General features: G+C 49.4%; 1 protein-coding gene across 5 annotated transcripts in view; it reads left to right on the plus strand.

Moving 5' to 3' along the window:
• The window catches only part of diaph2 (diaphanous-related formin 2), a 759,144-nt gene that overhangs the window by 210,300 nt on the left and 523,538 nt on the right, over window positions 1–25,306 (plus strand). For all 5 annotated transcript variants that reach the window (XM_045717986.1, XM_045717985.1, XM_014199083.2 and 2 more), the window contains 4 exons: window positions 1,441–1,549; window positions 8,005–8,115; window positions 9,383–9,495; window positions 21,245–21,361. In XM_045717986.1, the coding sequence (XP_045573942.1) occupies window positions 1,441–1,549; window positions 8,005–8,115; window positions 9,383–9,495; window positions 21,245–21,361 (450 nt within the window). The remainder of the gene's footprint in view (window positions 1–1,440; window positions 1,550–8,004; window positions 8,116–9,382; window positions 9,496–21,244; window positions 21,362–25,306) is intronic.

The raw sequence follows: 25,306 nt of genomic DNA on the forward strand, positions 1-25,306 counted from the left end.
ATACATTCTGTGCACTCATGTTACATTTGCAGCGAGGACTTTGAGATGTACCGGAGCTCCGTCGGTTAACTTGTTCTTATTTTACAGTTTGGGCTGTGTAATGTATTTCAGTGCTCAGTGTTGTTGGCCATGAACACACAGTTTGGCTGACAGATTATACATTGAATCCAGGGGAGCTCTTTTGTATTGAGCTGGACTAAAATAACAACGGGACTTCAAAGTAGCTCTGCATGCAGCGGAGGAAAATAAACAAATGGACAAATACGAGAATCTAGTTAAAACTGTTTCTTACATATCAGCCCATGCCGAATGTCTCTGTGTGACCGTGGTTTTGGCCCCTGCTATGTTTAATCTAGGAATGTAAAATGACTCGCCTGAAATTAATCTTCTAGTACTAACTAAGCTGCCCTCATACTCAATTTCCAATATACTTAAAGAAAAACAGACACACACACACACACGTGTGGGCATGCTTAAACAGCCCTGTTTAAGCATGCACAGCTGATTGACAGGAAATAGAGCTGAGGCCTCACTTTCCGGGAAAAAAAAGTCAAGGGTTGGGTGGTGCTGGGTCGGTAGTTTCCTCTGCATCTTCCCTCTCTTTGCTCCTCTGCCAGACTATTTTGGAGCAAGGGGGGAAGATCACAGTCATGGCTCGGTCGTGAGCCATCCTCCCTCCCTGAGGACCCACGAACGCTTCACCGCCCTGGATGGCAAAGAGGAGAGAAACAGAAAAAAGGAGGTGCTGAAAAATAAATATAAAACAAGAGCTCTCGCGATCTCTCTCTCTCTCTCTCTCTCTCTCTCTCTCTCGTGCTTCTCCTGTGTATAGAAGATAAAAGCTTGACAGCAAACCATTTCCAACCCCGATGAGAGAGGCCCCGACGACTGATGGCGTGATAAAGCGCATCCAGATAAAGAAGGGGCTCGGTATCCAAAAACTTTTGTTTGCTGTTTACTAAAGTGGCTATTTAAACTGTCTTCACCTACTTGTGTTGCAGCACCTTTGTGCAGGCGCATAGCAGTGTGAGGCTTTTGTTTCAAATTGCCCAAATCACTATTCTGCAAAGTTGCCGTGAGCCCTTGTAAACAGTCTAATTTGCTTTCACAACAATATGTGTTTTTATAAAGTAGTCCTGTAGCATTCTCCCTGCAATAAATTGCTCCTGCCCTGGCATCACAAACTGCATTTTATTATGAATAGCTTTTACAATGGATAATATCAGCTATACAGGCTTTCTCTGAACAGTACCAGAGCAATGAACACTAAAGCAGATCAATTGGATACCTATAATGCACGGGGTTGCAAACAATAGAACGTCCCTGACAAAGACAAGGGGACAGATTAGATGATATGTGAGGTGGTGGTGTGAGTAAATGTCCTGGTGGTAGGGCAATAAAGGCGTTTGTTGACTTTTCAGTCTTTTTGTTTTCTCTCAGCCTGGATAAGATCCTGGCTGCCATGACGATTGCGGCGGAGAGGAATAACAAGGAGAGATTTTCTCCGATAGTGGAGGGACTGGAGAATCACGAGGCCCAACAGCTCCAGGTCAGCATTTTATAACCCCTTTTGGACAGACACACACACACACAGTCACAAAATCGCACTTTGTGCAAATCCCATTGACAAAAATGTGATTTATGTGTGACATTGAGTCATGTACACCTTTTTCACATCTTTCCATAATAACCTCATAAATATCCACTTCCATCCACAACACTCTTTCAGCCTGCCCCTTACGGAGTAGCCCATGGTGCGATGACTGTGTTATTTCAATGCTAGTCTGCTTGGATTTGAGTCATACATCAATATTCTGTTTATCAACCCTTCCAAGTTTTATCTATGACCTCCACCTGTAGGCCTCTGAGGCAAGTTGTGGAAAGAAACATATTTTTAAGCTCACATATATGCACATCACACATAACAAAGTCAAATCATTCGAGTCTGCCATGTCATGTGCAATGGAGAGAACTCTGCTCTAGTCAGTGTCATTCTCACAAATGGCCTCTTGGCTTGGAGCCGGTGTTTGATGCGGAGGGACAGGTTGAAATTGACAGTTCTGTCACTCAGGGGTCTACTGTACCTCAGCCCCTGTCGACGGGTACACACATTTCATCTCCCTTGCCCTCCTTGCTTTGTGTCTGCTTGTCAACCTCTGGCACCTAAGCTGTTTGATGGGAGTCGACCAAGGGTTCTTTCTCCTGGCCTAATCAACACCACCTGCTTCACTAGAGGAGCTCTACCAGAACTGTTCTACTCTCTTTTGAGGACTCTTTTGAGAAGTCTTTTGAGTACTCTGAAATATAACACAAGACCAGAAGAGAGATGTTGACTTCCAGAAATGTTTTTTCCCATCCTCGTAACAAATATTTTTCAGCTTTTTCTCAGTGTTGTTGAGGCGGGTCTCTGAGGACCCAGAGGAAAAGGGCAACCATGCAGCAACATACCGGTCTTTACTTCTGTTATTTTCCTTCACTGTTTCTTTCTCTGGCACTTTTTTGCAAGCAGTCTTTTTTTAATTTCATAATTAGTCAAATTGTTTGTAGATGGGGGGGACTATGGGAAGGAGATAAGGGAGGAACGGGTGATGGGGGAAGGAGGGATGAGGGAGGGTTAGGGAAGGATGGATGGATGGGGGAAGGAGGAGATGGATGGGGAAGGAGGAGATGGATGGGGGAAGGAGGGATGGATGGGGGAAAGAGGGATGGGAAGGAGGGATGGACGGGGGAAAGAGGGATGGAGGGATGGGGGAGGGGTAAGGAAGAAGGGGATGGATGGATGGGGGAAGGAGATGGATGGGGGAAGGAGGGATGAATGGGAGAAAGAGGGATGGAGGGATGTATGGGTAGGGAGGGATGGAGCAAGAAGGAGAGTTAGAAATCCTTGGATTGTGCTGCATGTTTTCCCTCCTCCATAAAATGTCCGCTAATGAAAAGAGCCGCCGCTAATTGTGAAGTAAATTAAACTACCTTGCTGATGCAGAAGGTTCAAAGAAATTAGAATACTTTTTAAAAACCTTGTGATGGTGCTGTGGAGCCTGACTTTGTTAATGTGATTAAAATGGGTTTTGCCGCAGTTCGGGCTTTGCTCTCTCCACTGCAGAGAGAAAGCAAGCATCCTGACTTTAAACCGTCCCAGCAGTCCCACTTTTAATTACACTGACAAAAAACCTCCTACGGCAAGCACGGCTCACATGACGCCCGAGCTCCCTTCGTGCACCGTCGCCAAACCCAAAAACAAGCACCACAATAACCCTCCTCGAACCAATTCCACACAACAAACATGGTCGAGGTCTGTCTGCTTCATACGATAGGAAGACAAATCTATACGTAGACAAAGAGAAGAAAACAACAACATTTGGCCCATGAAGCTCCCTCAGTCACTCATAACTCTCGAAATAGTTCTCTTCCTTTTGAAAGACTAAAGATGGGAGTAAAGAGATGGGAGTAAAGAGATGGGTGTGAAGTTAGTGAAGTTTCAGCGAGGATTCTAGTGTAGCGTCCCTGGTGGGTAGACTTCAGGCGTGGATGCCCAGCTCTTGGTCCAAGGCTCTGGAGGTCCTATTGGAGTGGTTTGATGTCTGCTATGTTGCTGCTGCCTGACACCATTGGCATGTTCTCAAAGCAACTGTCTCATCCCCTTCCACCCCACCAGTAGGGCTGGCGCAGCACAGAACAACCTTTAGAATTCTCCTTAAGCTTACTGTTTTCCCGGGGCGCGGCAGGCCTGGTGCATATGTAAAGAGTCTCCATTAGCACTGACATGTCCCCATAAACCATAACACCATATTCCCTCACTCCACTGGATTAATACAAACCTGTTCGATTCAACTGTCCCCGGGCTATAGAAAGGGGAAAAAACACATCGAAAACAAACCAATGCTGTTCATTCCAGATGGCTATTATTCCCCATCGCCAGGCGAATTCCCGCTAGTTATGTTCTCTGAGGGCATGAATTGGGCTAGCGTGATGATTTTGTGTGTGTGTGTGTGCCCCTGTGTGTGTGCACGGGTGTGCATGTGTTTGTCTGTAAACCTCTCGCCAGGAAAAACACCTACAGGAGGAATCGGTGTGAATAACAGCCAAGCGACAGCATTCACTACGACCCGTTAAAAAAAGATGTGGGCCAACACAAACATGCCGATAGAGGTTTTCTTTCGGGTACTTTTCAAGTCAATCACAGAGATCTTTCAGTTCCCGATCGATCCACCTGTCAGAGGAACACTCCGTCTTCTCCTGGTGCAGCTCCCCGGAGCCACCTTACATCCCATTAAGGCCCATCAGCATTTTCCCTTTCCCCTCATTCTCCCGCCCCTCCATCCCTTTACACTTCCCTAATCCAATAAATCAATTACAAATGCACATCTGGTCAGTAGACTCCCCAGACCTCTTCTCTTTTCCACTTCCTCTTACCTTCTACTTTTTTCTGCCTCTACACCAGACTGGCTGGTGTACCGGACTTGGCACTCCGGTACCGCTTGCCGTGCGGTAGCAGAGAGAACAGTCTATGACTAGGGTGGCTGGGGACTTTGACAATTTTTAGGGCCTTCTTCTGACACCACCTGGTATAGAAGTCCTGGATGGCAGGAAGCTTGGTCCCAGTGACGTACTGGACCGTTCGCAGTACCCTCTGTAGTGCCTTGCGGTTGGAGGCCGAGCAGTTGCTATACCAGGCAGTGATGCAACCAGTCAGGATGCTCTCGATGGTGTAGCTGTAGAACCTTTTGAGGATCTCAGGACCCATGCCAAATCTTTTCAGTCTCTTGAGGGGGAATAGGTTTTGTCGTGCCCGCTTCACAAATGTTTTGGTGTGCTTGGACCATGTTAGTGTGTTGGTGATGTGGACACCAAGGAACTTGAAGCTCTCAACCTGCTCCACTGCAGCCCCGTCGATGACAATGGGGCCGTGCTCGGTCCTCTTTTTCCTGTAGTCCACAATCATCTCATTTGTCTTGATCACGTTGAGGGAGAGGTTGTTGTCCTGGCACCTCAGAACTAGGTCTCTGACCTCCTCCCAATAGGCTGTCTCGTCATTGTCGGTGATCAGTCTTACCACTGTTGTGTCATCGGCAAACTTAATGATGGTGTTGGAGTCGTGCCTGGCCGTACAGTTATGAGTGAACAGGCAGTTCAGGAGTGGACTGAGCACGCACCCCAGAGGGGCTCCTGTGTTGAAGATCAGCATGGCGGATGTGTTGTTACCTACCCTTACCAGGATCCAGTTGCAGAGGGAGGTGTTTAGTCCAGGGTCCTTAGCTTATTGATGGGCTTTGAGGGCACTATGGTGTTGAACGCTGAGATGTAGTCAATCAATAGCATTCTCACATAGGTGTTCCTTTTGTCCATGTGGGAAAGGGCGGTGTAAAGTGCAATAGAGATTGCATCATCTGTGGATCTGTTTGGGCGGTATGCAAATTGGGTCTAGGGTTTCTGAGATAATGGTGTTGTGAGCCATGACCAGCCTTTCAAAGCACTTCATGTCTACAGACACGAGTGCTACGGGTTGGAAGTCATTTAGTCATGTTACCTTTGTGTTCTTGGGCACAGGCACAATGGTGGTCTGCTTAAAACATGTTGGTATTACAGACTCGGACAGGGAGAGGTTGGAAATGGCAGTGAAGACACTTGCCAGTTGGTCAGCGCATGCTCGCAGTTCATGTCTAGTTAATCCATCTGGCCCTGCGACCTTGTTGAAAGGTCTTACTCACATCGGCTGCAGAGAGTGTGATCACAGTCTTCCGGAACAGCTGGTGCTCTCATGCATGTTTCAGTGTTATTTGCCTCGAGGTGAGCATAGAAGTAGTTTAGCTCGTCTGGTAGGCTCGTGTCACTTGGCAGCTCCTCATCATTGCTTCACGGTGGGAACCACACATGCGGAGATCACCCGTTCACCTAATCTGCTTCTCACAAAGATTTCCACTGGTCTAATGTCCATTGCTCGTGTTTCTTGGCCCAAGCAAGTTTATTCTTCTTATAGGTGTCCTTCAGTAGTGGTTTATTTGCAGCAATTCGACCATGAAGGCCTTATTCATGCAGTCTCCTCTGAACAGTTGATGTTGAGATGTGTCTGTTACTTGAACTTTGTGAAGCATTTATTTGGGCTGCAATTTCTGAGGCTGGTAACACTAATGAACTTATCTTCTGCAGCAGAAGTTACTCTGGGTCTTCCTTTCCTGTGGCAGTTCTCATGAGAGCCAGTGCCATCATAGCGCTTGATGGTTTTTGCGACTGCACAACTTTCAAAATAATGGACTGTTGATTATCTTTGCTTATTTGAGCTGTTCTTGCCGTAATATGGACTTCTTCTGTATACCACCCTTACCCTGTCAGAACACAACTGATTGACTCAAACACGTTAAGAAGGAAAGAAATTCCACAAAATAACTTTTAACAAGGCACACCTATTAATTGAAATGCATTCCAGGTTACTACCTCATGAACCTGGTCAAGAGAATTCCGAGTGTGCGAAGCTGTCATCAAGGCAAAGGTTGGCTACTTTGAAGAATTTCAAATCTAAAATATATTTGTTTAAGCACTTTTGGCAGTGAGTACTTTGTTGAAGCACCTTTGGCAGCGATTACAGCCTTGAGTGTTCTTGGGTATAATGCTAAAAGCTTGGCACACCTGTATTTGTAGAGTTTCTCCCATTCTTCTCTGCAGATTCTCTCAAGCTCTGTCAGGTTGGATGGGGACCGTTGCTGCACATCTATTTTCAGGTCTCTCCAGAGATGTTCGTACGGGTTCGAGTCCGGGTTCTGGCTGGGCCATTCAAGGACATTCAAAGACTTGTCCCGAAGCCACTCCTGCGTTGTCTTGGCTGTGTGCTTAGGGTCGTTTTCCTGTTGGAAGGTGATCTTGCCGCTAAAAAACATCTCCACAGCATGATGCTGCCACCACCATGTTTCACCGTAGGGATGGTGCCAGGTTTCCTCCAGATGTGACGCTTGGCATTAAGACCAAAGTGTTCTATCTGGTTTCACCAGAGAATTTTGTTTCTCATGGTCTGAAAGTCTTTAGGTGCCTTTTGGCAAACTCCAAGTGGGCTGTCATGTGGTTTTTACTGAGGAGTGGCTTCAGTCTGGTCACTCCACCATAAAGGCCCAGATTGGTTGAGTGCAGCAGAGTTGGTTGAACTTCTGGAAGGTTCTCCCATCTCCACAGAGGAACTCTAGAGCTCTCTGAGTGACCATCAGGTACTTGTTCAACTCCCTGACCATGGCCCTTCTCTCCGATTGCTCAATTTGGCCGGGCAGCCAACTCTAGGAAGAGTCTTGGTGGTTCAAAACTTCTCCCATTTAAGAATGATGTAGGCCACTGTGTTCTTGGGGAACTTCAATGCTACAGAAATGTTTTGGTACCCTCAACACAATCCTGTCTCTGATCTCTACGGACAATTCTTTCGACCTCATGGCATGGTTTTTTTCCCGACATGCCCTGTCAACTGTGGGACCTCATATAGTGGGGTGTGTACCTTTCCAGATCATGTCCAATCAATTGAATTTACCACAGGTGGACTCCAATCAAGTTGTACAAACGTCTCAAGGAGGGTCAATGGAAACAGGATGCACCTGAGCTCAATTTCGAGTCTCATAGGAAAGGGTCTGAATACTTATGTAAATAAGGTATTTAAAAAATATATATACATTTGCAAAAATGTCTAAACTTGTGGGGTATTGTGTGTAGATTGCTGAGGATTTTTCATCAAGGATCTCTACGGACAATTTTAGAATAAGGCTGTAACATAACGAAATGTGGAAAAAGGGGTCTGAATACTTTGCGAATGCACTGTATACACATGAAATGTTTCACACATACTCTCCCCAAGGTCTTTTAACTCAACGGTGCCTGCTACATCATAACATAGATTGATACCATACACAGAGGCCATGCATGATAAATCACTATATCACCATTTAATTTCATGTTGATTCATGTTAAATAGAATGAATTACAAAAATATGTTCTCTCTAACGGTGTCTCTGGCATGTGTGTACATGGCAACAGGTGGCCTGCATGCAGCTGATCAACGCTCTGGTCACCTCTCCGGACGATCTGGACTTCAGGATACATCTGCGCAACGAGTTCCTCCGCTGTGGCCTCAAGAAGATCCTACCGGTGAGTTGCAGTGCAAGGGGCTCTATGTCACACACCTTCAGGGGCATAGAGATACATTAAATTGGCAGTCTAGATATCATTTGTGTGTTGTTTTACATGCATAAAACCTCCTTTAGCAAGTGAGACTATAGTGAGTGGTGTATGTATACATCTGTATGTATACATCTGTATGTATACATCTGTATGTATACATCTGAGTTGAGGCAGATTTGGACCCTAAACTCTCTGATGAAGCAGTCCACTACACATTTTCCAGTTGGGACAATGAATGATTGACTACCCCTCCAACTCCTATTAAACAGTTAGTTTTAGTCCCTAGCCCTCCCTGCCTCTCCCTGTTTGCCTGCAAGAGACAAAGATCCTACTGTCTCGCCTCCACATTGCTTCCATTATTATATTGGATTGTTCTAGCTCACCTCACCGCAGGCACCACCTCACTGATCACAGCTCGCCGTGGCATCATTATCAATCAGCAGACAGATCCTTGCACTCGGCATCCACTCATCCCTCATGACCTCATTTGCAGAGGGGAATTTGCCACGTGTTAATAAGTCATCTTGACTGCTTCGCTTGATTATCGCTGTCATTAGTTTAATTATCTTCATATCTGCCCCCCGATATGATGGTGTTTCCTTTACAATCATTTACAAATGCCTCATTTGAAGCTTTAATGCCAGCATTTAAACAGAAGCGGGGCACACTAATTGTGTTATGTTGTGGAGCCAATACAGTCAGGTGACCAAGAGGAAAGCTAAAATGAACCAGTTCTATGATAAAGTACTGAGTGGTTGCTATTGGCCGAGAGTCCTTGAGACCTCTCCTTTCTGTTGCATTGCATGCTAACTCCCTCTCCGAAGCAAGACGGATGGCATGCCCGAAGAGCAACGAGGTGATTGATAACTGCAGAAATTGGGTTCCATTTGGCCTGGTGCCGTCTGTAAACTCTTAACGCCAGTGATTCATAGGAAAGTTGTAAAGTGCACCGTTATAGCTCCTCGTTGAGGGAGCAGGTGTGGAGCGCTGCGTGATTCAGGTATACCAGGCCGGCAGGGAAGGAGGTGGATGGGTGTCCTAGTTCCCATACAGCTGTGACTTGGAAACCAGCATACACTTGTCTCCATTAATGGAACCAGTATAGGCTAGTACAATCAGGCTAGGTTTGGTTTATGTATGTACTGATAACACTGTATATAAATTAATCCATACTGTAGATACATCCAGTCCTCTGTTGTCTACCACAGTCTATTCATGTCTCTCTGAATTACAGGAGCTGAAAGAGACAGAGGAGCTGGACATCCAACTGAAGGTGTTCAACGAGAACAAGGAGGAGGACTCCATTGAGCTCTCCCATCGCCTCGATGACATCCGCGCCGAGATGGAATATCCTTTTGTCTGCCCGTGCCGCTGCTCCGGCCATGGAAAAAGGGCTGCTGGAAATGAGTGTATTGTGTGGGCCTCGCCAGGCTTACAGGTCTAAAGCTGGCATGGTCAGGTTCATTAGAGAAGGATTTGAGGAACTATAGTGCAATCTCCCAGCCCTATCGCTTACCAGGTAAACAGCCTCTTATTCTCTTTTGCTTGCCTTGGTTCTGCTCCCTCTCTCACCACCATTCCTCATCTCTCAGCCGTTTCCATCAGCTCTCAACTGGCAGATGCAAGACACAGGAGGCAACTGTCAATCACTACCAGTTGTTTTGTCTTCAGAACACAGTCTGGTTAAGTTATGGCCATCTATTTTAAGTCTGCTAAGATCTTTAGTGCAGTTGTTTTGGCTGGCACACCGAGGTCCATTTTCAGTGACCTCTATTGCTTTGTCTCCTTAATCACGCCTGTGATTAAAGTACTTTACCTTTCTCCCGTTCCCTTTTAACTAGAAATGACAAGTTGGTGTCTCCAAGTCGTCCCTCTATGTCCGCTCAACTGGAAACTTTTTGAGTGGTTAATAAAGTGAGCCCTAATTGGGTCTCGGGTTCAAGACTTGTTTTAAAGCATTCTTGGCTAGGTGCCTAAATAATTCAAGCAGCTTCTCTAAGGGCATTTGGATGTGTGAAATGCTGACATGGTAGGCAGACAGTGCAAGGCCAGACACTGTTATACAGATGTTCTCACTGCCAACCTTTGTCTCCCCAGTTCTCACAGTGCTCGAAAATATGCCACTGATTGCTGCGCTGAGTGACAGTTACTGTTGATGCTTGGTGAGAAAGAGAGAGAGCGAGGGAAGGGGAAAAAACAAACACCACACCTGGATTAATGATGTCCTTGAGCAGGTTCACAAATTAGAGGGCCCAATGTTTGTTTCCATGGACAATGTGGTGTTAATCTGTGCTAGCTCTCGTCTCTGACACGCACAAACTTGCACACATACACAAGTAGATTGTAGCTTGTTTTCCTTGCCTCATGAATACTAACACTGAGAGGCACGTCTCCTCTCTGTCCAGCCCAGGTCTGGGTGCTGAGGATGTGACTCCAGGCCACTAATGAATATGAATGATGCTGTGAAATAGTGATTGATTGACCCTACCACTGACTGGTCCACATCTCACCTCCACTGCTGCTCATGTTTATTCATGCTACCCAGCTCCGCAACATGAGTAGAAGTAAAATGAAGAGAGGGAGATTGAGAGAAGAGAAGAGGAGAGGGTGAGAGAGAGAGAGCGAGCGAGAGGGGGCAAGAGAGCGAGCGAGAGGGGGCAAGAGAGCGAGCGAGAGGGGGCAAGAGAGCGAGCGAGAGGGGGCGAGAGAGCGAGCGAGAGGGGGCAAGAGAGCGAGAGAGAGAGAGAGAGGGCGAGAGGGGGCGAGAGAGAGCGAGCGAGAGAAAGAGAGCGAGCGAGAGGGGGCGAGAGAGAGCGAGCGAGAGAGAGAGCGAGCGAGAGGGAGCGAGAGAGGGAGCGAGCGAGAGGGGGCGAGAGAGCGAACAAAAGGGGGCGAGAGAGAGAGCGGGCGAGAGGGGCGAGCGAGAGGGAGCGAGGAAGGAGCGAGTGAGCGAGGGCGAGTGAGAGGGGGCGAGAGAGAGAGAGAGAGAGAGAGAGAGCGAGGGGGCGAGAGAGCAAGCGAGAGGGGGCGAGAGAGCGAGCGAGAGGGGGCGAGAGAGAGAGAGAGAGAGAGAGTGAGAGGGGGCGAGAGAGAGAGAGAGCGAGTGAGAGGGGGCGAGAGAGAGAGAGAGAGAGAGAGAGAGGGCGAGAGAGAGAGAGCGAGAGAGAGAGCGAGGGGCGAGAGAGCAAGCGAGAGGGGGCGAGAGAGCGAGCGAGAGGGGGCGAGAGAGAGAGAGAGAGTGAGAGCGAGCGAGAGGGGGCGAGAGAGAGAGAGAGAGAGAGTGAGAGGGGGCGAAAGAGCGAGAGGGGGCGAGAGGGGGCGAGAGAGCGAGAGGGGCGAGAGAGCGAGAGGGGGCGAGAGAGCGAGAGGGGCGAGAGAGCGAGAGGGGCGAGAGAGGGCGAGAGGGGTCGAGAGAGGGGGGCGAGAGCGAGAGGGGCCGAGAGCGAGAGGGGGCGAGACAGAGCGGGAGGGGCGAGAGGGGGCGAGAGAGAGAGCGAGAGGGGGCGAGAGGGGGCGAGTGAGCAAGAGAGGGAGCGAGGAGGGGCGAGAGACCGGGCAAGAGGGGGCGAGAGAGCGGGCGAGCGAGCGAGGGAGCGAGAGAGCGCGAGGGAGCGAGAGTTGGGGAGGGCGAGGGAGCGAGGGCTAGGGAGAGAGTGCGGGGGAGAGAGAGCAGGCGAGAGGGCGAGCGAGAGCTAGGGAGAGAGTGGGGGAGAGAGAGTGGGGGAAAGAGGGCGAGGGAGAGAGCGGGCGAGAGCGAGAGGGGGCGAGAGGGAGCGAGAGGGGCCGAAAGAGGGGGCGAGAGGGAGGGTGAGAGAGAGAGAGAGAGAGAGGGGGCGAGAGGGGGCGAGAGGGGGCGACTGAGCAAGAGAGGGAGCAGGCGAGAGGGCGAGCGAGAGCTAGGGAGAGAGTGGGGGAGAGAGAGTGGGGGAAAGAGGGCGAGAGCGAGAGGGAGCGAGAGGGAGCGAGAGGGGGCGAGAGGGAGCGAGAGGGGCCGAAAGAGGGGCCGAGAGAGAGGGGAGAGAGGGCATGCGAGAGAGAGAGAGAGAGAGACAGAGCGAGAGGGGGCGAGAGGGGGCGAGTGAGCAAGAGAGGGAGCAAGGAGGGGCGAGAGACCGGGCGAGAGGGGGCGAGAGAGCGAGGGAACGAGAGGGAGCGAGAGAGCGAGAGTTGGGGAGGGCGAGGGAGCGAGGGCTAGGGAGAGAGAGCAGGCGAGAGGGCGAGCGAGAGCTAGGGAGAGAGTGGGGGAGAGAGAGTGGGGGAGAGAGGGCGAGGGGCCGAAAGAGGGGGCGAGAGGGAGGGGGCGAGAGGGAGGGTGAGAGGGGGCGAGAGAGAGAATGAGAGGGGGCGAGAGAGAGAATGAGAGGGGCCGAGAGAGAGTGAGAGGGTGTGAGAGAGAGAGAGAGAGAGAGAGAGAGGGGGAGAGAGAGAGCGAGAGGGTGCGAGAGAACGAGAGAGAGGGCGAGAGAGAGAGATGGAGTGAGAGAGCGAGAGAGAGGGGGCGAGAGAGAGCGAGTGAGAGGGGGAGAGAGAGAGCGAGTGAGAGGGGGAGAGAGAGAGCGAGTGAGAGGGGGGAGAGAGAGGGGGGCGAGAGAGAGCGAGAGAGAGTGTGGGCGAGAGAGCGGAGAGAGAGGGCGAGAGAGAGCGAGCGAGAGGGGGCGAGAGAGTGGGGGAGAGAGAGTGGGGGAGAGAGGGCGAGGGGCCGAAAGAGGGGGCGAGAGGGAGGGGGCGAGAGGGAGGGTGAGAGGGGGCGAGAGAGAGAATGAGAGGGGCCGAGAGAGAGTGAGAGGGTGTGAGAGAGAGAGAGAGAGAGAGAGGGGGAGAGAGAGAGCGAGAGGGTGCGAGAGAACGAGAGAGAGGGTGAGAGAGAGAGATGGAGTGAGAGAGCGAGAGAGAGGGGGCGAGAGAGAGCGAGTGAGAGGGGGAGAGAGAGAGCGAGTGAGAGGGGGGAGAGAGAGAGCGAGTGAGAGGGGGAGAGAGAGGGGGCGAGAGAGAGCGAGAGAGAGTGTGGGCGAGAGAGCGAGAGAGGGCGAGAGAGAGCGAGCGAGAGGGGGCGAGAGAGCGAGCGAGAGGGGGCGAGAGAGCGAGAGAGGGCGAGAGAGAGAGCGAGCGAGAGGGGGCGAGAGCGAGCGAGAGGGGCGAGAGCGAGCGAGAGGGGGCGAGAGAGCCGAGCGAGAGGGGGCGAGAGAGCGAGAGAGAGAGCGAGCTAGAAAGAGAGGGGGCGAGAGAGAGGGGGCGAGAGAGAGCGAGTGAGAGGGGGAGAGAGAGAGGGGGCGAGAGAGAGAGCGAGCGAGAGAGAGAGGGGGCGAGAGAGAGCGAGTGAGGGGGGAGTGAGAGAGAGCGAGTGAGAGGGGGGGGAGTGAGAGGGGGGGAGAGAGAGAGGGGGCGAGAGAGAGAGCGAGCGAGAGGGGGCGAGAGAGCGAGCGAGAGAGAGAGGGGGCGAGTGAGAGGGGGCGAGAGAGAGCGAGTGAGAGGGGGGAGAGAGAGAGCGAGTGAGGGGGGGAGAGGGGGCGAGGGGGCGAGAGAGAGAGGGGTGAGAGAGGGGGCGAGAGAGTGAGGGGGCGAGAGAGAGCGAGGGGGCGAGAGAGCGAGTGAGATGGGGAGAGAGAGAGGGGGCGAGATGGGGAGAGAGAGCGAGCGAGAGGGGGCGAGAGAGAGATCGAGAGAGAGGGGGCGAGAAAGAGAGAGCGAGAGGGGGCGAGAGAGAGAGGGCGAGAGGGGGCGAGAGAGAGAGGGGGCGAGAGAGAGGGGGCGAGAGAGAGAGATCGAGTGAGAGGGGGAGAGAGAGGGGGCGAGAGAGAGAGCGAGCGAGAGGGTGCGAGAGAGCGAGCGAGGGGGCGAGAGGGCGAGGGAGAGAGGGGGCGAGAGGGCGGGCGAGAGGGGGCGAGAGGGGGCGAGCGAGGGGGCGAGTGAGTGAGGGGGGGCGAGAGAGGGCGAGTGAGCAAGAGAGGGAGCGAGGAGGGGTGAGAGACCGGTCGAGAGGGGGCGAGAGGGGGCGAGAGAGCGAGGGAACGAGAGGGAGCGAGAGAGCGGGAGGGAGCGAGGGAGCGAGAGTTGGGGAGGGCGAGGGAGCGAGAGAGTGCGGGGGAGAGAGAGCAGGCGAGAGGGCGAGCGAGAGCTAGGGAGAGAGTGGGGGAGAGAGATTGGGGGAGAGAGGGCGAGGGAGAGAGCGAGAGGGAGCGAGAGGGCGAGCGAGAGGGGCCGAAAGAGGGGCCGAAAGAGGGGGCGAGAGGGAGGGGCGAGAGGGAGGGGGCGAGAGGGAGGGTGAGGGGGGGCGAGAGAGCGGGCGAGAGGGGGTGAGTGAGCAAGAGAGGGAGCGAGGAGGGGCGAGAGACCGGTCGAGAGGGGCGAGAGAGCGGGCGAGAGGGGGCGAGAGAGCGAGGGAACGAGAGGGGGCGAGAGAGCGGGCGGGAGCGAGAGTTGGGGAGGGCGAGGGAGCGAGAGAGTGCGGGGGAGAGAGAGCAGGCGAGAGGGCGAGCGAGAGCTAGGGAGAGAGTGGGGGAGAGAGGGCGAGGGAGAGAGCGAGAGGGGCCGAAAGAGGGGGTGAGAGGGAGGGGGCGAGAGGGAGGGTGAGAGGGGGCGAGAGGGAGGGTGAGAGGGGGCGAGAGGGAGGGTGAGAGGGGGCGAGAGAGAGAATGAGAGGGGGCGAGAGAGAGGGGAGAAAGCGAGAGAGAGGGCGTGAGAGAGAGAGAGAGAGAGAGAGAGAGGGAGGGAGAGAGCGAGGGAGCGAGAGTTGGGGAGGGCCAGGGAGCGAGGGCTAGGGAGAGAGTGCAGGGGAGAGAGAGCAGGCGAGAGGGCGAGAGAGAGAGAGAGAGAGAGAGAGAGAGGGGGCGAGAGAGCGAGGGAGCGAGAGTTGGGGAGGGCCAGGGAGAGAGTGCGGGGGAGAGAGAGCAGGCGAGAGGGCGAGCGAGAGCTAGGGACAGAGTGGGGAGAGAGGGCGAGGGAGAGAGAGGGCGAGGGAGAGAGCGGGCGAGGGAGAGAGGGGGCGAGAGGGCGAGCGAGAGGGGTCGAAAGAGGGGGTGAGAGGGAGGGTGAGAGGGGGCGAGAGGGGGCGAGAGAGAGAGAGAGAGAGAGAGAGAGAGAGAGAGAGGGGGCGAGTGAGCAAGAGAGAGGGCGAGGAGGGGCGAGAGACCGGGCGAGAGGGAGCGAGGGAGCGAGAGTTGGGGAGGGCGAGGGAGCGAGGGCTAGGGAGAGAGTGCGGGGGAGAGAGAGAGGGCGAGCGAGAGCTAGTGAGAGAGTGGGGGAGAGAGGGCGAGGGAGAGGGGCCGAAAGAGGGGGCGAGAGGGGCCGAGAGAGAGAGAGAGAGAGAGAGAGAGAGAGAGAGGGCGTGCGAGAGAGAGAGGGCGTGCGAGAGAGAGGGGGCAAGAGGGAGGGGACGAGAGAGAGGGCGAGAGGGAGCGAGAGGGCGAGCAAGAGGGGCTGAAAGAGGGGGCGAGAGGGAGGGTGAGAGGGGGCGAGAGAGAGAATGAGAGGGGCCGAGAGAGAGGGGAGAGAGAGAGAGAGAGAGAGAGAGAGAGAGAGAGAGAGGGGTCGAGAGGGAGGGGACGAGAGAGAGAGCGAGAGGGGGCGAGAGAGAGAGCGAGAGGGGGCGAGAGAGAGAGTGAGAGGGGGCGAGAGAGAGAATGAGAGGGGGCGAGAGAGAGGGGAGAGAGCGAGAGAGGGCGTGCGAGAGAGAGAGAGAGAGAGAGAGAGGGTCGAGAGGCAGGGGACGAGAGAGAGGGCGAGAGGGGGAGAGAGAGCGAGAGGGGGAGGTAGAGAAGTGTGGGCCTTTGGATTTGCATTGTTCTGTTGGTAGAGTGTTTTCATGTTTGCTGCTTACTGATAGCTGTAACTGTTGGGACCCTTTCATACTGATAGTTGTAACTTCTGGTACCCTTTCTTACTGATAGATGTAGCTGCTTGAACCCTTTCTTACTGATACTGTAGCTGTATCTGCTTGGACCCTTTCTTACTGATGGATGTAGCTGCTTGAACCGTTTCTTACTGATAGATGTTGCTGCTGGGACCCTTTCTTACTGATACTGTAGCTGCTTGGACCCTTTCTTACTGATACTGTAGATGTAGCTGCTTGAACCATTACTTACTGATAGATGTAGCTGCTTGAACCGTTTCTTACTGATAGATGTAACTACTGGGACCGTTTCTTACTGATAGATGCAGCTGCTTGAACCGTTTCTTACTGATATATGTAGCTGCTTGAACCTTACTTACTGATAAATGTAGTTGCTTGAAACATTTCTTACTCATAGATGTAACTGCTGGTACCCTTACTTACTGATAGATGTTGCTGCTTGAACTGTTTCTTCCTGGTAGATGGAGCTGCTTGAATCATTACTTACTGATGGATGTAGCTGCTTGAAACATTTCTTACTGATGTAACTGCTGGGACCCTTTCTTACTGATAGATGTAACTTCTGGGACCCTTACTGATAGATGTGGTAATGTGGTAAATGACCTTTTAATGACGTCAGACCGAGGCTCTGCATCTGTCCTCGTGCTCCTAGATCTTAGTGCCGCTTTTGATACCATCGATCACCACATCCTTTTGGAGAGATTGGAAACCCAAATTGGTCTACATGGACAAGTTCTGGCCTGGTTTAGATCTTATCTGTCGGAAAGATATCAGTTTGTCTCTGTGAATGGTTTGTCCTCTGACAAATCAATTGTAAATTTCGGTGTTCCTCAAGGTTCCGTTTTAGGACCACTATTGTTTTCACTATATATTTTACCTCTTGGGGATGTCATTCGAAAACATAATGTTAAATTTCAGCTCTACTTTCCGGCTACCCGGATAAAGCACTAAATAAACTTCAGTTAGTGCTAAATACGGCTGCTAGAATCCTGACTAGAACCCAAAAATTTGATCATATTACTCCAGTGCTAGCCTCCCTACACTGGCTTCCTGTTAAGGCAAGGGCTGATTTCAAGGTTTTACTGCTAACCTACAAAGCATTACATGGGCTTGCTCCTACCTATCTTTCCGATTTGGTCCTGCCGTACATACCTACACGTACGCTACGGTCACAAGACGCAGGCCTCCTAATTGTCCCTAGAATTTCTAAGCAAACGGCTGGAGGTAGGGCTTTCTCCTATAGAGCTCCATTTTTATGGAATGGTCTGCCTACCAATGTGAGAGACGCAGACTCAGTCTCAACCTTTAAGTCTTTACTGAAGACTTATCTCTTCAGTAGGTCCTATGATTAAGTATAGTCTGGCCCAGGAGTGTGAAGGTGAACGGAAAGGCTGGAGCAACGAACCGCCCTTGCTGTCTCTGCCTTGCCGGTTCCCCTCTTTCCACTGGGATTCTCTGCCTCTAACCCTTTTACAGGGGCTGAGTCACTGGCCTACTGGTGTTCTTCCATGCCGTCCATGGGAGGGGTGCGTCACTTGAGTGGCCTGAGTCACTGACGTGGTCTTCCTGTCTGGGTTGGCGCCCCCCCTTTGGGTTGTGCCATGGCGGAGATCGTTGTGGGCTATACTCGGCCTTGTCTTAGGACGGTAAGTTGGTGGTTGGAGACATCCCTCTAGTGGTGTGGGGGCTGTGCTTTGGCAAAGTGGGTGGGGTTATATCCTGCCTGTTTGGCCCTGTCCGGGGTATCATCGGATGGGGCCACAGTGTCTTCTGATCCCTCCTGTCTCAGCCTCCAGTATTTATGCTGCAGTAGTTTATGTGTCGGGGGCTAGGGTCAGTCTGTTACATCTGGAGTATTTCTCTTGTCTTATCCGGTGTCCTGTGTGTATTTAAATATGCTCTCTCTAATTCTCTCTTTCTCTCTTTCTGTCTTTCTCTCGGAGGACCTGAGCCCTAGGACCATGCCTCAGGACTACCTGGTATGATGACTCCTTGCTGTCCCCAGTCCACCTGGCCGTGCTGCTGCTCCAGTTTCAACTGTTCTGCCTGCGGCTATGGAACCCTGACCTGTTCACCGGACGTGCTTGTTGCACCCTCGACAACTACTATGATTATTATTATTTGACCATGCTGGTCATTTATGAACATTTTAACATTTTAACATCTTGACCATGTTCTGTTATAATATCCACCCTGCACAGCCAGAAGAGGACTGGCCACCCCTCATAGCCTGGTTCCTCTCTAGGTTTCTTCCTAGGTTTTTGGCCTTTCTAGGGAGTTTTTCCTAGGGAGTTTTTCCGAGCCACCTTGCTTCTTTCACATGCTTTGCTTGCTGTTTGGGGTTTTAGGCTGGGTTTCTGAACAGCACTTTGAGAATATCAGCTGATGTACGAAGGGCTATATAAAAATACATTTGATTTGATTTGAGATGTAGCTGCTGGGACTCTTTCTTACTCATAGATGTAACTGCTGGGGCCCTTTCTTACTGATATATGTAGCTGCTTACATCCTTTCTTACTGATAGGTGTAGCTGCTTGTACCCTTTTGAACTGATAGATGTAGCTGCTTGAACCGTTTCTTACTGATAGTTGTAGCTGCTGGGACCCTTTCTTACTCATAGATGTAACTGCTGGGACCCATACTTACTGATAGATGTAGCTGCTTGAATCATTACTTACTGATAGATGTAGCTGCTTGAAATATGTCTTACTGATAGATGTAGCTGCTGGGACTCTTTCTTACTCATAGATGTAACTGCTGGGGCCCTTTCTTACTCATATATGTAACTGCTGGGGCCCTTTCTTACTGATAGATGTAGCTGCGGGGGCCCTTTCTTACTCATATATGTAACTGCTGGGGCCCTTTCTTACTCATAGATGTAACTGCTGGGACCCTTTCTTACTCATATATGTAACTGCTGGGACACTTAATGATATATGTAGCTGTAGGGACCCTTTCTTGCTGATAGATGTAGCTGCTTAGATCCTTTCCTAGTCCGGGCTTCTACTCTACTAACTTCCCCCCTTAGATAGCAGTGTGGCAAGCCTATAATTGCATCTCACCGGTTTGGTAATTCTCATCGGCTTCTTCCAGGCTACTACAGGAGTGGGAAGCGATACTTCAGAGAAGCCTGTATTCCCATCCCCTGCGCTCGCCGAATTTGATATGGGAGAACTATTTTGGTTACAGACGTGGCTGAAGTTAATAGGAAAATGTCAGATGGCGTTAAAATGGATTGATTTGCACTGATGGTGGTGGATGGATCATGTGGTGTATGAAATAGTGGGAACAGTTGGAGAGTATGGAGCAGTCTTCTGTCATTTTGGGTGTGTCAAGTCTTTGCACTGGTTGTCAAGTGATGTTCACTCACCCTTAAGTAACTTTTCAGAGGTGATCAATGCTCGATTGTCATTCAACAGCCTTTTGAGACGATGAACTTAACAGTTTTTCCATCGTAGCGGATATAATTTGCTTTAAACAACTTTGATGGGGCCGCACAACTTTGACATGTCCTTTTATGTAGCTAAAAACCCCGAAACGAAGCTCGTCCGACCATGTCCTCTCCCCTTATCTGAGGAAGCCAGGCCCTTGGTCCCTCCTTTTAAGCCCTCTGGACTAAACAAGAACACAAATCAGATATCTTTATTTACTGCTGGGTGACCATAGACAAATGTGAATGAATGCAGAGCCTCTGACTGTGAAAGTGTTTTAGCCCAGACAGTGTATCACCCTGTAGTCAGCAGGTAAATATTGCAGCAGACATTGTTAAAACGTACACTTCATATTATGATGGCAATCAATTTTTCATCCTTCCCAGCTTAACACTGCACTATTCCCCCTCACTCTATTCCCCTTGTTTTCTGCATGTGTGCCCAGATTGAAAATAAGACTATTTCTGAGTTATTTAAAAAAAAAATGTTACATGCTTTTCAAACATGAATATCCACAGGAGGATCCTTTCTCAAGCAAACTGTTTTGTATAAGCCCCCTCAAGCTATTTATTTCTCTAAATTCTTTACAGTTTTGGGACTGGGTTTGTCAGTTCAAAGAAGATCAAATGTAATCTTGCTATAGTTTAAAATTCCAATTCCATATTCCTCGTAAACACAGATGAAGTATAATATACTGTAAAGTGATCGTGATATTATTCTGAAATCCCACTTGGATATTATGTTTAAACACATGCACATCTCAAGAGAAATCACTTTTTCCTTGATTTGAACATGGCTCCCTATGGTTTCAATTCCATACAAATCAACTGTGAGATGTTGTGCCAAGCGCTCCATTTCGCAGCCTCTGACAGTTCTTGATCTGAAACAAATAGCCAGCAATCCAACTCAGAGAAACGGACATAATGGAATGAATAATACACCATAGACAGTGATTTCTTATCTGATTCAACAACTATTTTAGACATCACAAGCCATCGCTCGCACTCCTTGGGGAGACGCATAATCAGTACCTTTAGCAAGTTTAATAACACATATTTTCTCTTCGACGGACAAGGCACAATCAGAGGCAATATTTTCCACAGTGACTGATCCCCTTTTCATGATTCTCCCTAAATATCCAAACCCAATGGAGTTTTCATGTGATTAATTTTCTCCTCCTTGAAAGGCGTAGAGTGATAGGTGGAACACAGGGACTGTTCTTTATTGCCAAATCCCCTTCTAAAGTTAGCTGTTTACTCTTCTGCCGCTCCCGAGAGGGAAAACAAATGTGAGGAATCGTCGCAGTGTTTGCTTGTGCACAATGACACTTGTCTGAGTACTAGTTCGAGATAGGAAAACAAACACTGTGATTTGAGGATCTTTCAAAATGATTTTGATGGATTTTAGAATGCCCTGTCACTATATTATTAGATTGATATAAGCACAGGTTTAAGCACTCCTTCATTCACATGTCCGTTTAATACCTAAACAGCAATAGGTAAAGCTGAGCTGTGTTAGTACGCCACTGACCGAATAAGGGAATGTGAAAAGTGTTATGCATGTGGATAAATGAGAGGGGTACAATGTGAATATGTGTGAATGTGTTTTTCCTCTTGGGAACAGTTTGTCCTATCCTATATGAGGAGAAGTGGTTAAAGGTAATAGAGGACTTGGTTAGAGAAGGCACATAAATTGTAAATGTTTTGCCTTCTCCTTTTAAATGGTCTGTCACAGTAGCCTACTACTATTGCAAGCTGTTTTCTCTCAATTGTTTGCTACACTGCCATGACATTATATACCTTAACCCCCTTCTCACTGATATGGGTGAGGTGTACCATCTCCTGTCCAACATGGTGAAAGACACCGGGTCGGAGACCTACTTCCTGTCCATCCTACAGCACCTCCTGCTCATCAGGAACGACTACTACATCAGGTGAGTTCTGCCCACAAACAGCCACATCCCTTCTCACTTCTTTCACAGGAAGACTGCATTTCCACAAGACTGGTCTTGAGAAAAGCATAAGGCTGAAATGTTGACATTAAACAGTCTCTAGTCTATTCCCTCTTTTAGTTTTTTTCAATAGTATGTAGCCCCTATAAGGGATACACTTTGCTGTGTAGCGCTAATGCTCCGTTATCAACGCAGAAACCTCAAGGACGTCCACTCCTTGACACCGCATTCGAGTAAGGCCAGATAACGAAACACGCGCCTGACCCCTGTAGATAAGTGTGCCACAACCCTTGTAAAACTACAGTACTTCCTATAGCAAGTGCTATTCTGAAAACCTTGCCATCTCCATCTCACAGGGGAAAGCATTCAACATTAAAGATTCACATGTCCATTTTCTCCTCTCAGGGCTTCTCTCTCTCTCTCTCTCTCTCTCTCTCTCTTTCTCTCTCTCTTTCTCTCTCTGTATGAATGCAATCACTGTGATCAAAGTGCCAGGGCCGTATCAGAGCAGATCTAATATTCTGTACTTTAGAACGATTAAGTAATTATTCAAATGGCGGCCCGGCTCTGGATTCCTCCTTGGCAGTGTAAATGTGTCAATCACAGGAAAAATAGGGAGACAGTGGCGTCTCCTCTGATGGCAATGACAGTGATCAATTCGCTGCTGTGTCAGACTTTTCACAGAAATAAAATATTTAACAAAAAATAGAGAGAAGACAAGAGGAATTTACCATAGACAAGTTGCTGCTCACTCAGCTGGTATGAATAATGCATTCCTCATCTTGTTGGAGAAAGTGAGAAATAGAAAACACATTAAGTAGCTAGTGCAGCATAGCACCTCAGCACTCCTCTCTGTCTCTTTCCCCCACTACTGACGCCAATGCTCTCCACCACCGACAGTAAAAAAGGATCACTACAAATGCTAATTAAAAATGGATGTGCTTATTAAAGATATGCTTTTAAAAATACATTTCCCACCGCTCTCCCTCCTCCCCTACTCCATGAGGAAGATATAATTCCACATAGATCACCGGGCTTTGCGAGGTGCGGTCGGTCTGTCTGACGCAAGTTCCTATATCCAGCTCAGGCTGCAATTCATCATCAATATATCCTTTTTCGGCCACTTTGAACCAGCATATCTTTTTATGTTTCAGATTAAATGGGCTGGTTGGGAAATGGTAGGTCTTTAATTTTAGATTAAAGGGAGACCTTAAGATCATTTTGGGCTTTGATGACCGTGTCTCTATTGGGATCCAGGGGGGAGGAAGTGGGCCACTCACGCTCGCTGTCAGGCCAAATCAGGTGATGGAGCGAAACTTGTCCATAGGTGTATGCGATGGCTTCCTGATCGAAGGGAAGCATAACATGGCTATGCCAATATTCCAGCAGAATGGGGACTTTGGTTTCCAATGTTATACATTTTCAACAGGACAGCCATGTGCCCTGTTTCAACAGGACAGCCATGTGCCCTGTTTCAACAGGACAGCCATGTGCCCTGTTTCAACAGGACAGCCATGTGCCCTGTTTCAAACACAGGGCAGATGTGTGTGTTCAATTTGGAGGAGCACCCCTCGAAACCATCACCAATTGGTGTAGGGGGGGCTTGTTTTATTTTTGATAATTAATCTGAGAGTGCCATGCTTGATGAATGGGAGCACATCAAACCCCTGCTAAATATAGAGCGGATATCCTCTTTTGGAGCGGAGCGTTATGGGGATTACACTGGTTATGTGGAGCAGGGCTGGACGAGAGACTGCGAGGGGAGTTTGTGCTGCTGCTAGAATCCCAATGTCATGTGGAGGGGAAAGGTGCCAGAGTGAAGGAGTGAAGGATGGTGCTGGGGACATATGTTGGCTTCTGGAGCTCAGCCTTGCCCAGGCTCTGGTGGGGCCTGACAGTTCTGGGTCACTCGCTCACTCCTTCCCTTCCCTTTCTCAGTTATCTTGGTGGTAGTGGCAGAGAGGAGCGGGGGATGCTGGGAAAATAGGGTGACTTATTGAGATAATAATGTGGTCTACATCGGTGACAGTACTAAACCGGGTTGCCACAGTGCTAAACCACACGGGCGACGTGCACTCGCTCGATCTCATGACGAGTGGGTGAATCCAGCCATAGGAACAAAACATCTGACATTTCATGCTTACAAAAATGTTTTTACTTGTTTTGGTTCTTATAATACCTGTTTACAATATAAGACCTGTCCACATTTTAGAGGGAACCCTGATTTACTCCTTGTCATCACAAATAAAGCCCCACATATAAGATGTACAAGCAGAAATCCAACAATTTACATATATGGTCAATATGCACTCGTACGTGTAGTATTTCCATGCATGTTCAGAGCTCTCAACATCTTTTGTATATTGAAGTGATCTCTCTGAAATTATATGCATCCCAACAAATCCAGCGTATTTGGTTCACGATGAGGCCTCTGCTCAAAGCAATGAATCTATTTGAGCCACAATGCTCTTACCCCCTGCTCCCCTTTCCAAAGGCAGTAAAGAGAGAGCAGGACTTTGAAAAAAGCTTTGATTTCCTTATCTGCATCGGAGCCTTCTGAGCCTCCCTGCCACGCACCCTGAGTATCAGCAAGCAGCATTGCGCCTGACCACAGAGGCCAGCAGGAAATTAGAGCACAGCAAATCTGCCTAATGTAGGCCTCCCTCAGAAAACATATGAGTGTACACTACTGGTCAAAAGTTTTAAACACGTATTCATTCAAGGGTTTTTCTTTATTTTTACTGTTTTCTACATTGTAGAATAATAGTGAAGACATCAAAATTATGAAATAACACACATGGAGTCATGTAGTAACCAAAAAAGTGTTCGACAAATCAAAATATATTTTAATTTTGAGATTCTTCAAATAGCCACCCTTTGCCTTGATGACAGCTATGCATACTCTTGGCATTCTTTCAACCAGCTTCATGAGGTAGTCACCTGGAATACATTTTAATTAAATGTTAATTTGTGGAATTTCTTTACTTCTTAATGCATTTCAATTAACGGATGTGCCTTCTTAAATGTAATTCTGGAATTGTTTTCCTTCTTATTGCATTTCAGCCAATCAGTTGTGTTGTGATGGGGGGGGTACAGAAGATAGCCCTTTTGGCAAAAGACCAAGTCCATATTATAGCAAGAACAGCTCAAATAAGCAAAGAGGAACGACAGTCCAGCATTACTTTAAGACATGAAGGTCAGTCAATACAGAAAATGTCAAGGACTTTGAAAGTTTATTCAAGTGCAGTCGCAAAAACCATCAAGCGCTATGATGAAACTGGCTCTCATGAGGACCACCACAGGAATGGAAGACCCAGAGTTACCTCTGCTACAGAGGATAAGTTCATTACAGTTAACAGCCTCAGAAATTGCAGCCCAAATAAATTATTCACAGAGTTCAAGTAACAGACACATCTCAACATCAACTGTTCATCGGAGACTGTGTGAATCAGACCTTCATGGTAAAATTGCTGCAAAGAAACCACTACTAAAGGACACCAATAAGAAGAAGAGACTTGCTTGGGCCAAGAAATACGAGCAATGGACATTAGACCGGTGGAAATTTGTTCTTTGGTCTGAAGTGCAAATTGGAGATTTTCGATTCCAACCGCCGTGTCTTTGTGAGACTTGGTGTGGGTGAATGGATGATCTCCGCATTTGTGTTTCCCACCGTAAAGCATGGAGGAGGAGGTGTTATGGCGTGAGGGTACTTTGCTGGTGACACTGTCAGTGATTTATTTAGAATACAAGGCACACTTAACCAGCATGGCTACCACAGCATTCTGCATACGCCACCCATCTGGTTTGGGCTTAGTGGGACTATCATTTGTTTTTCAACAGGACAATGACCCAACACACCTCCAGGCTGTGTAAGGGCTATTTGACCAAGAAGGAAAGTGATGGAGTGCTGCATCAGATGACCTGGCC

This window comes from Salmo salar, chromosome ssa05 (assembly GCF_905237065.1).
Source record: "Salmo salar chromosome ssa05, Ssal_v3.1, whole genome shotgun sequence".
Classification (NCBI taxonomy): domain Eukaryota; kingdom Metazoa; phylum Chordata; class Actinopteri; order Salmoniformes; family Salmonidae; genus Salmo; species Salmo salar.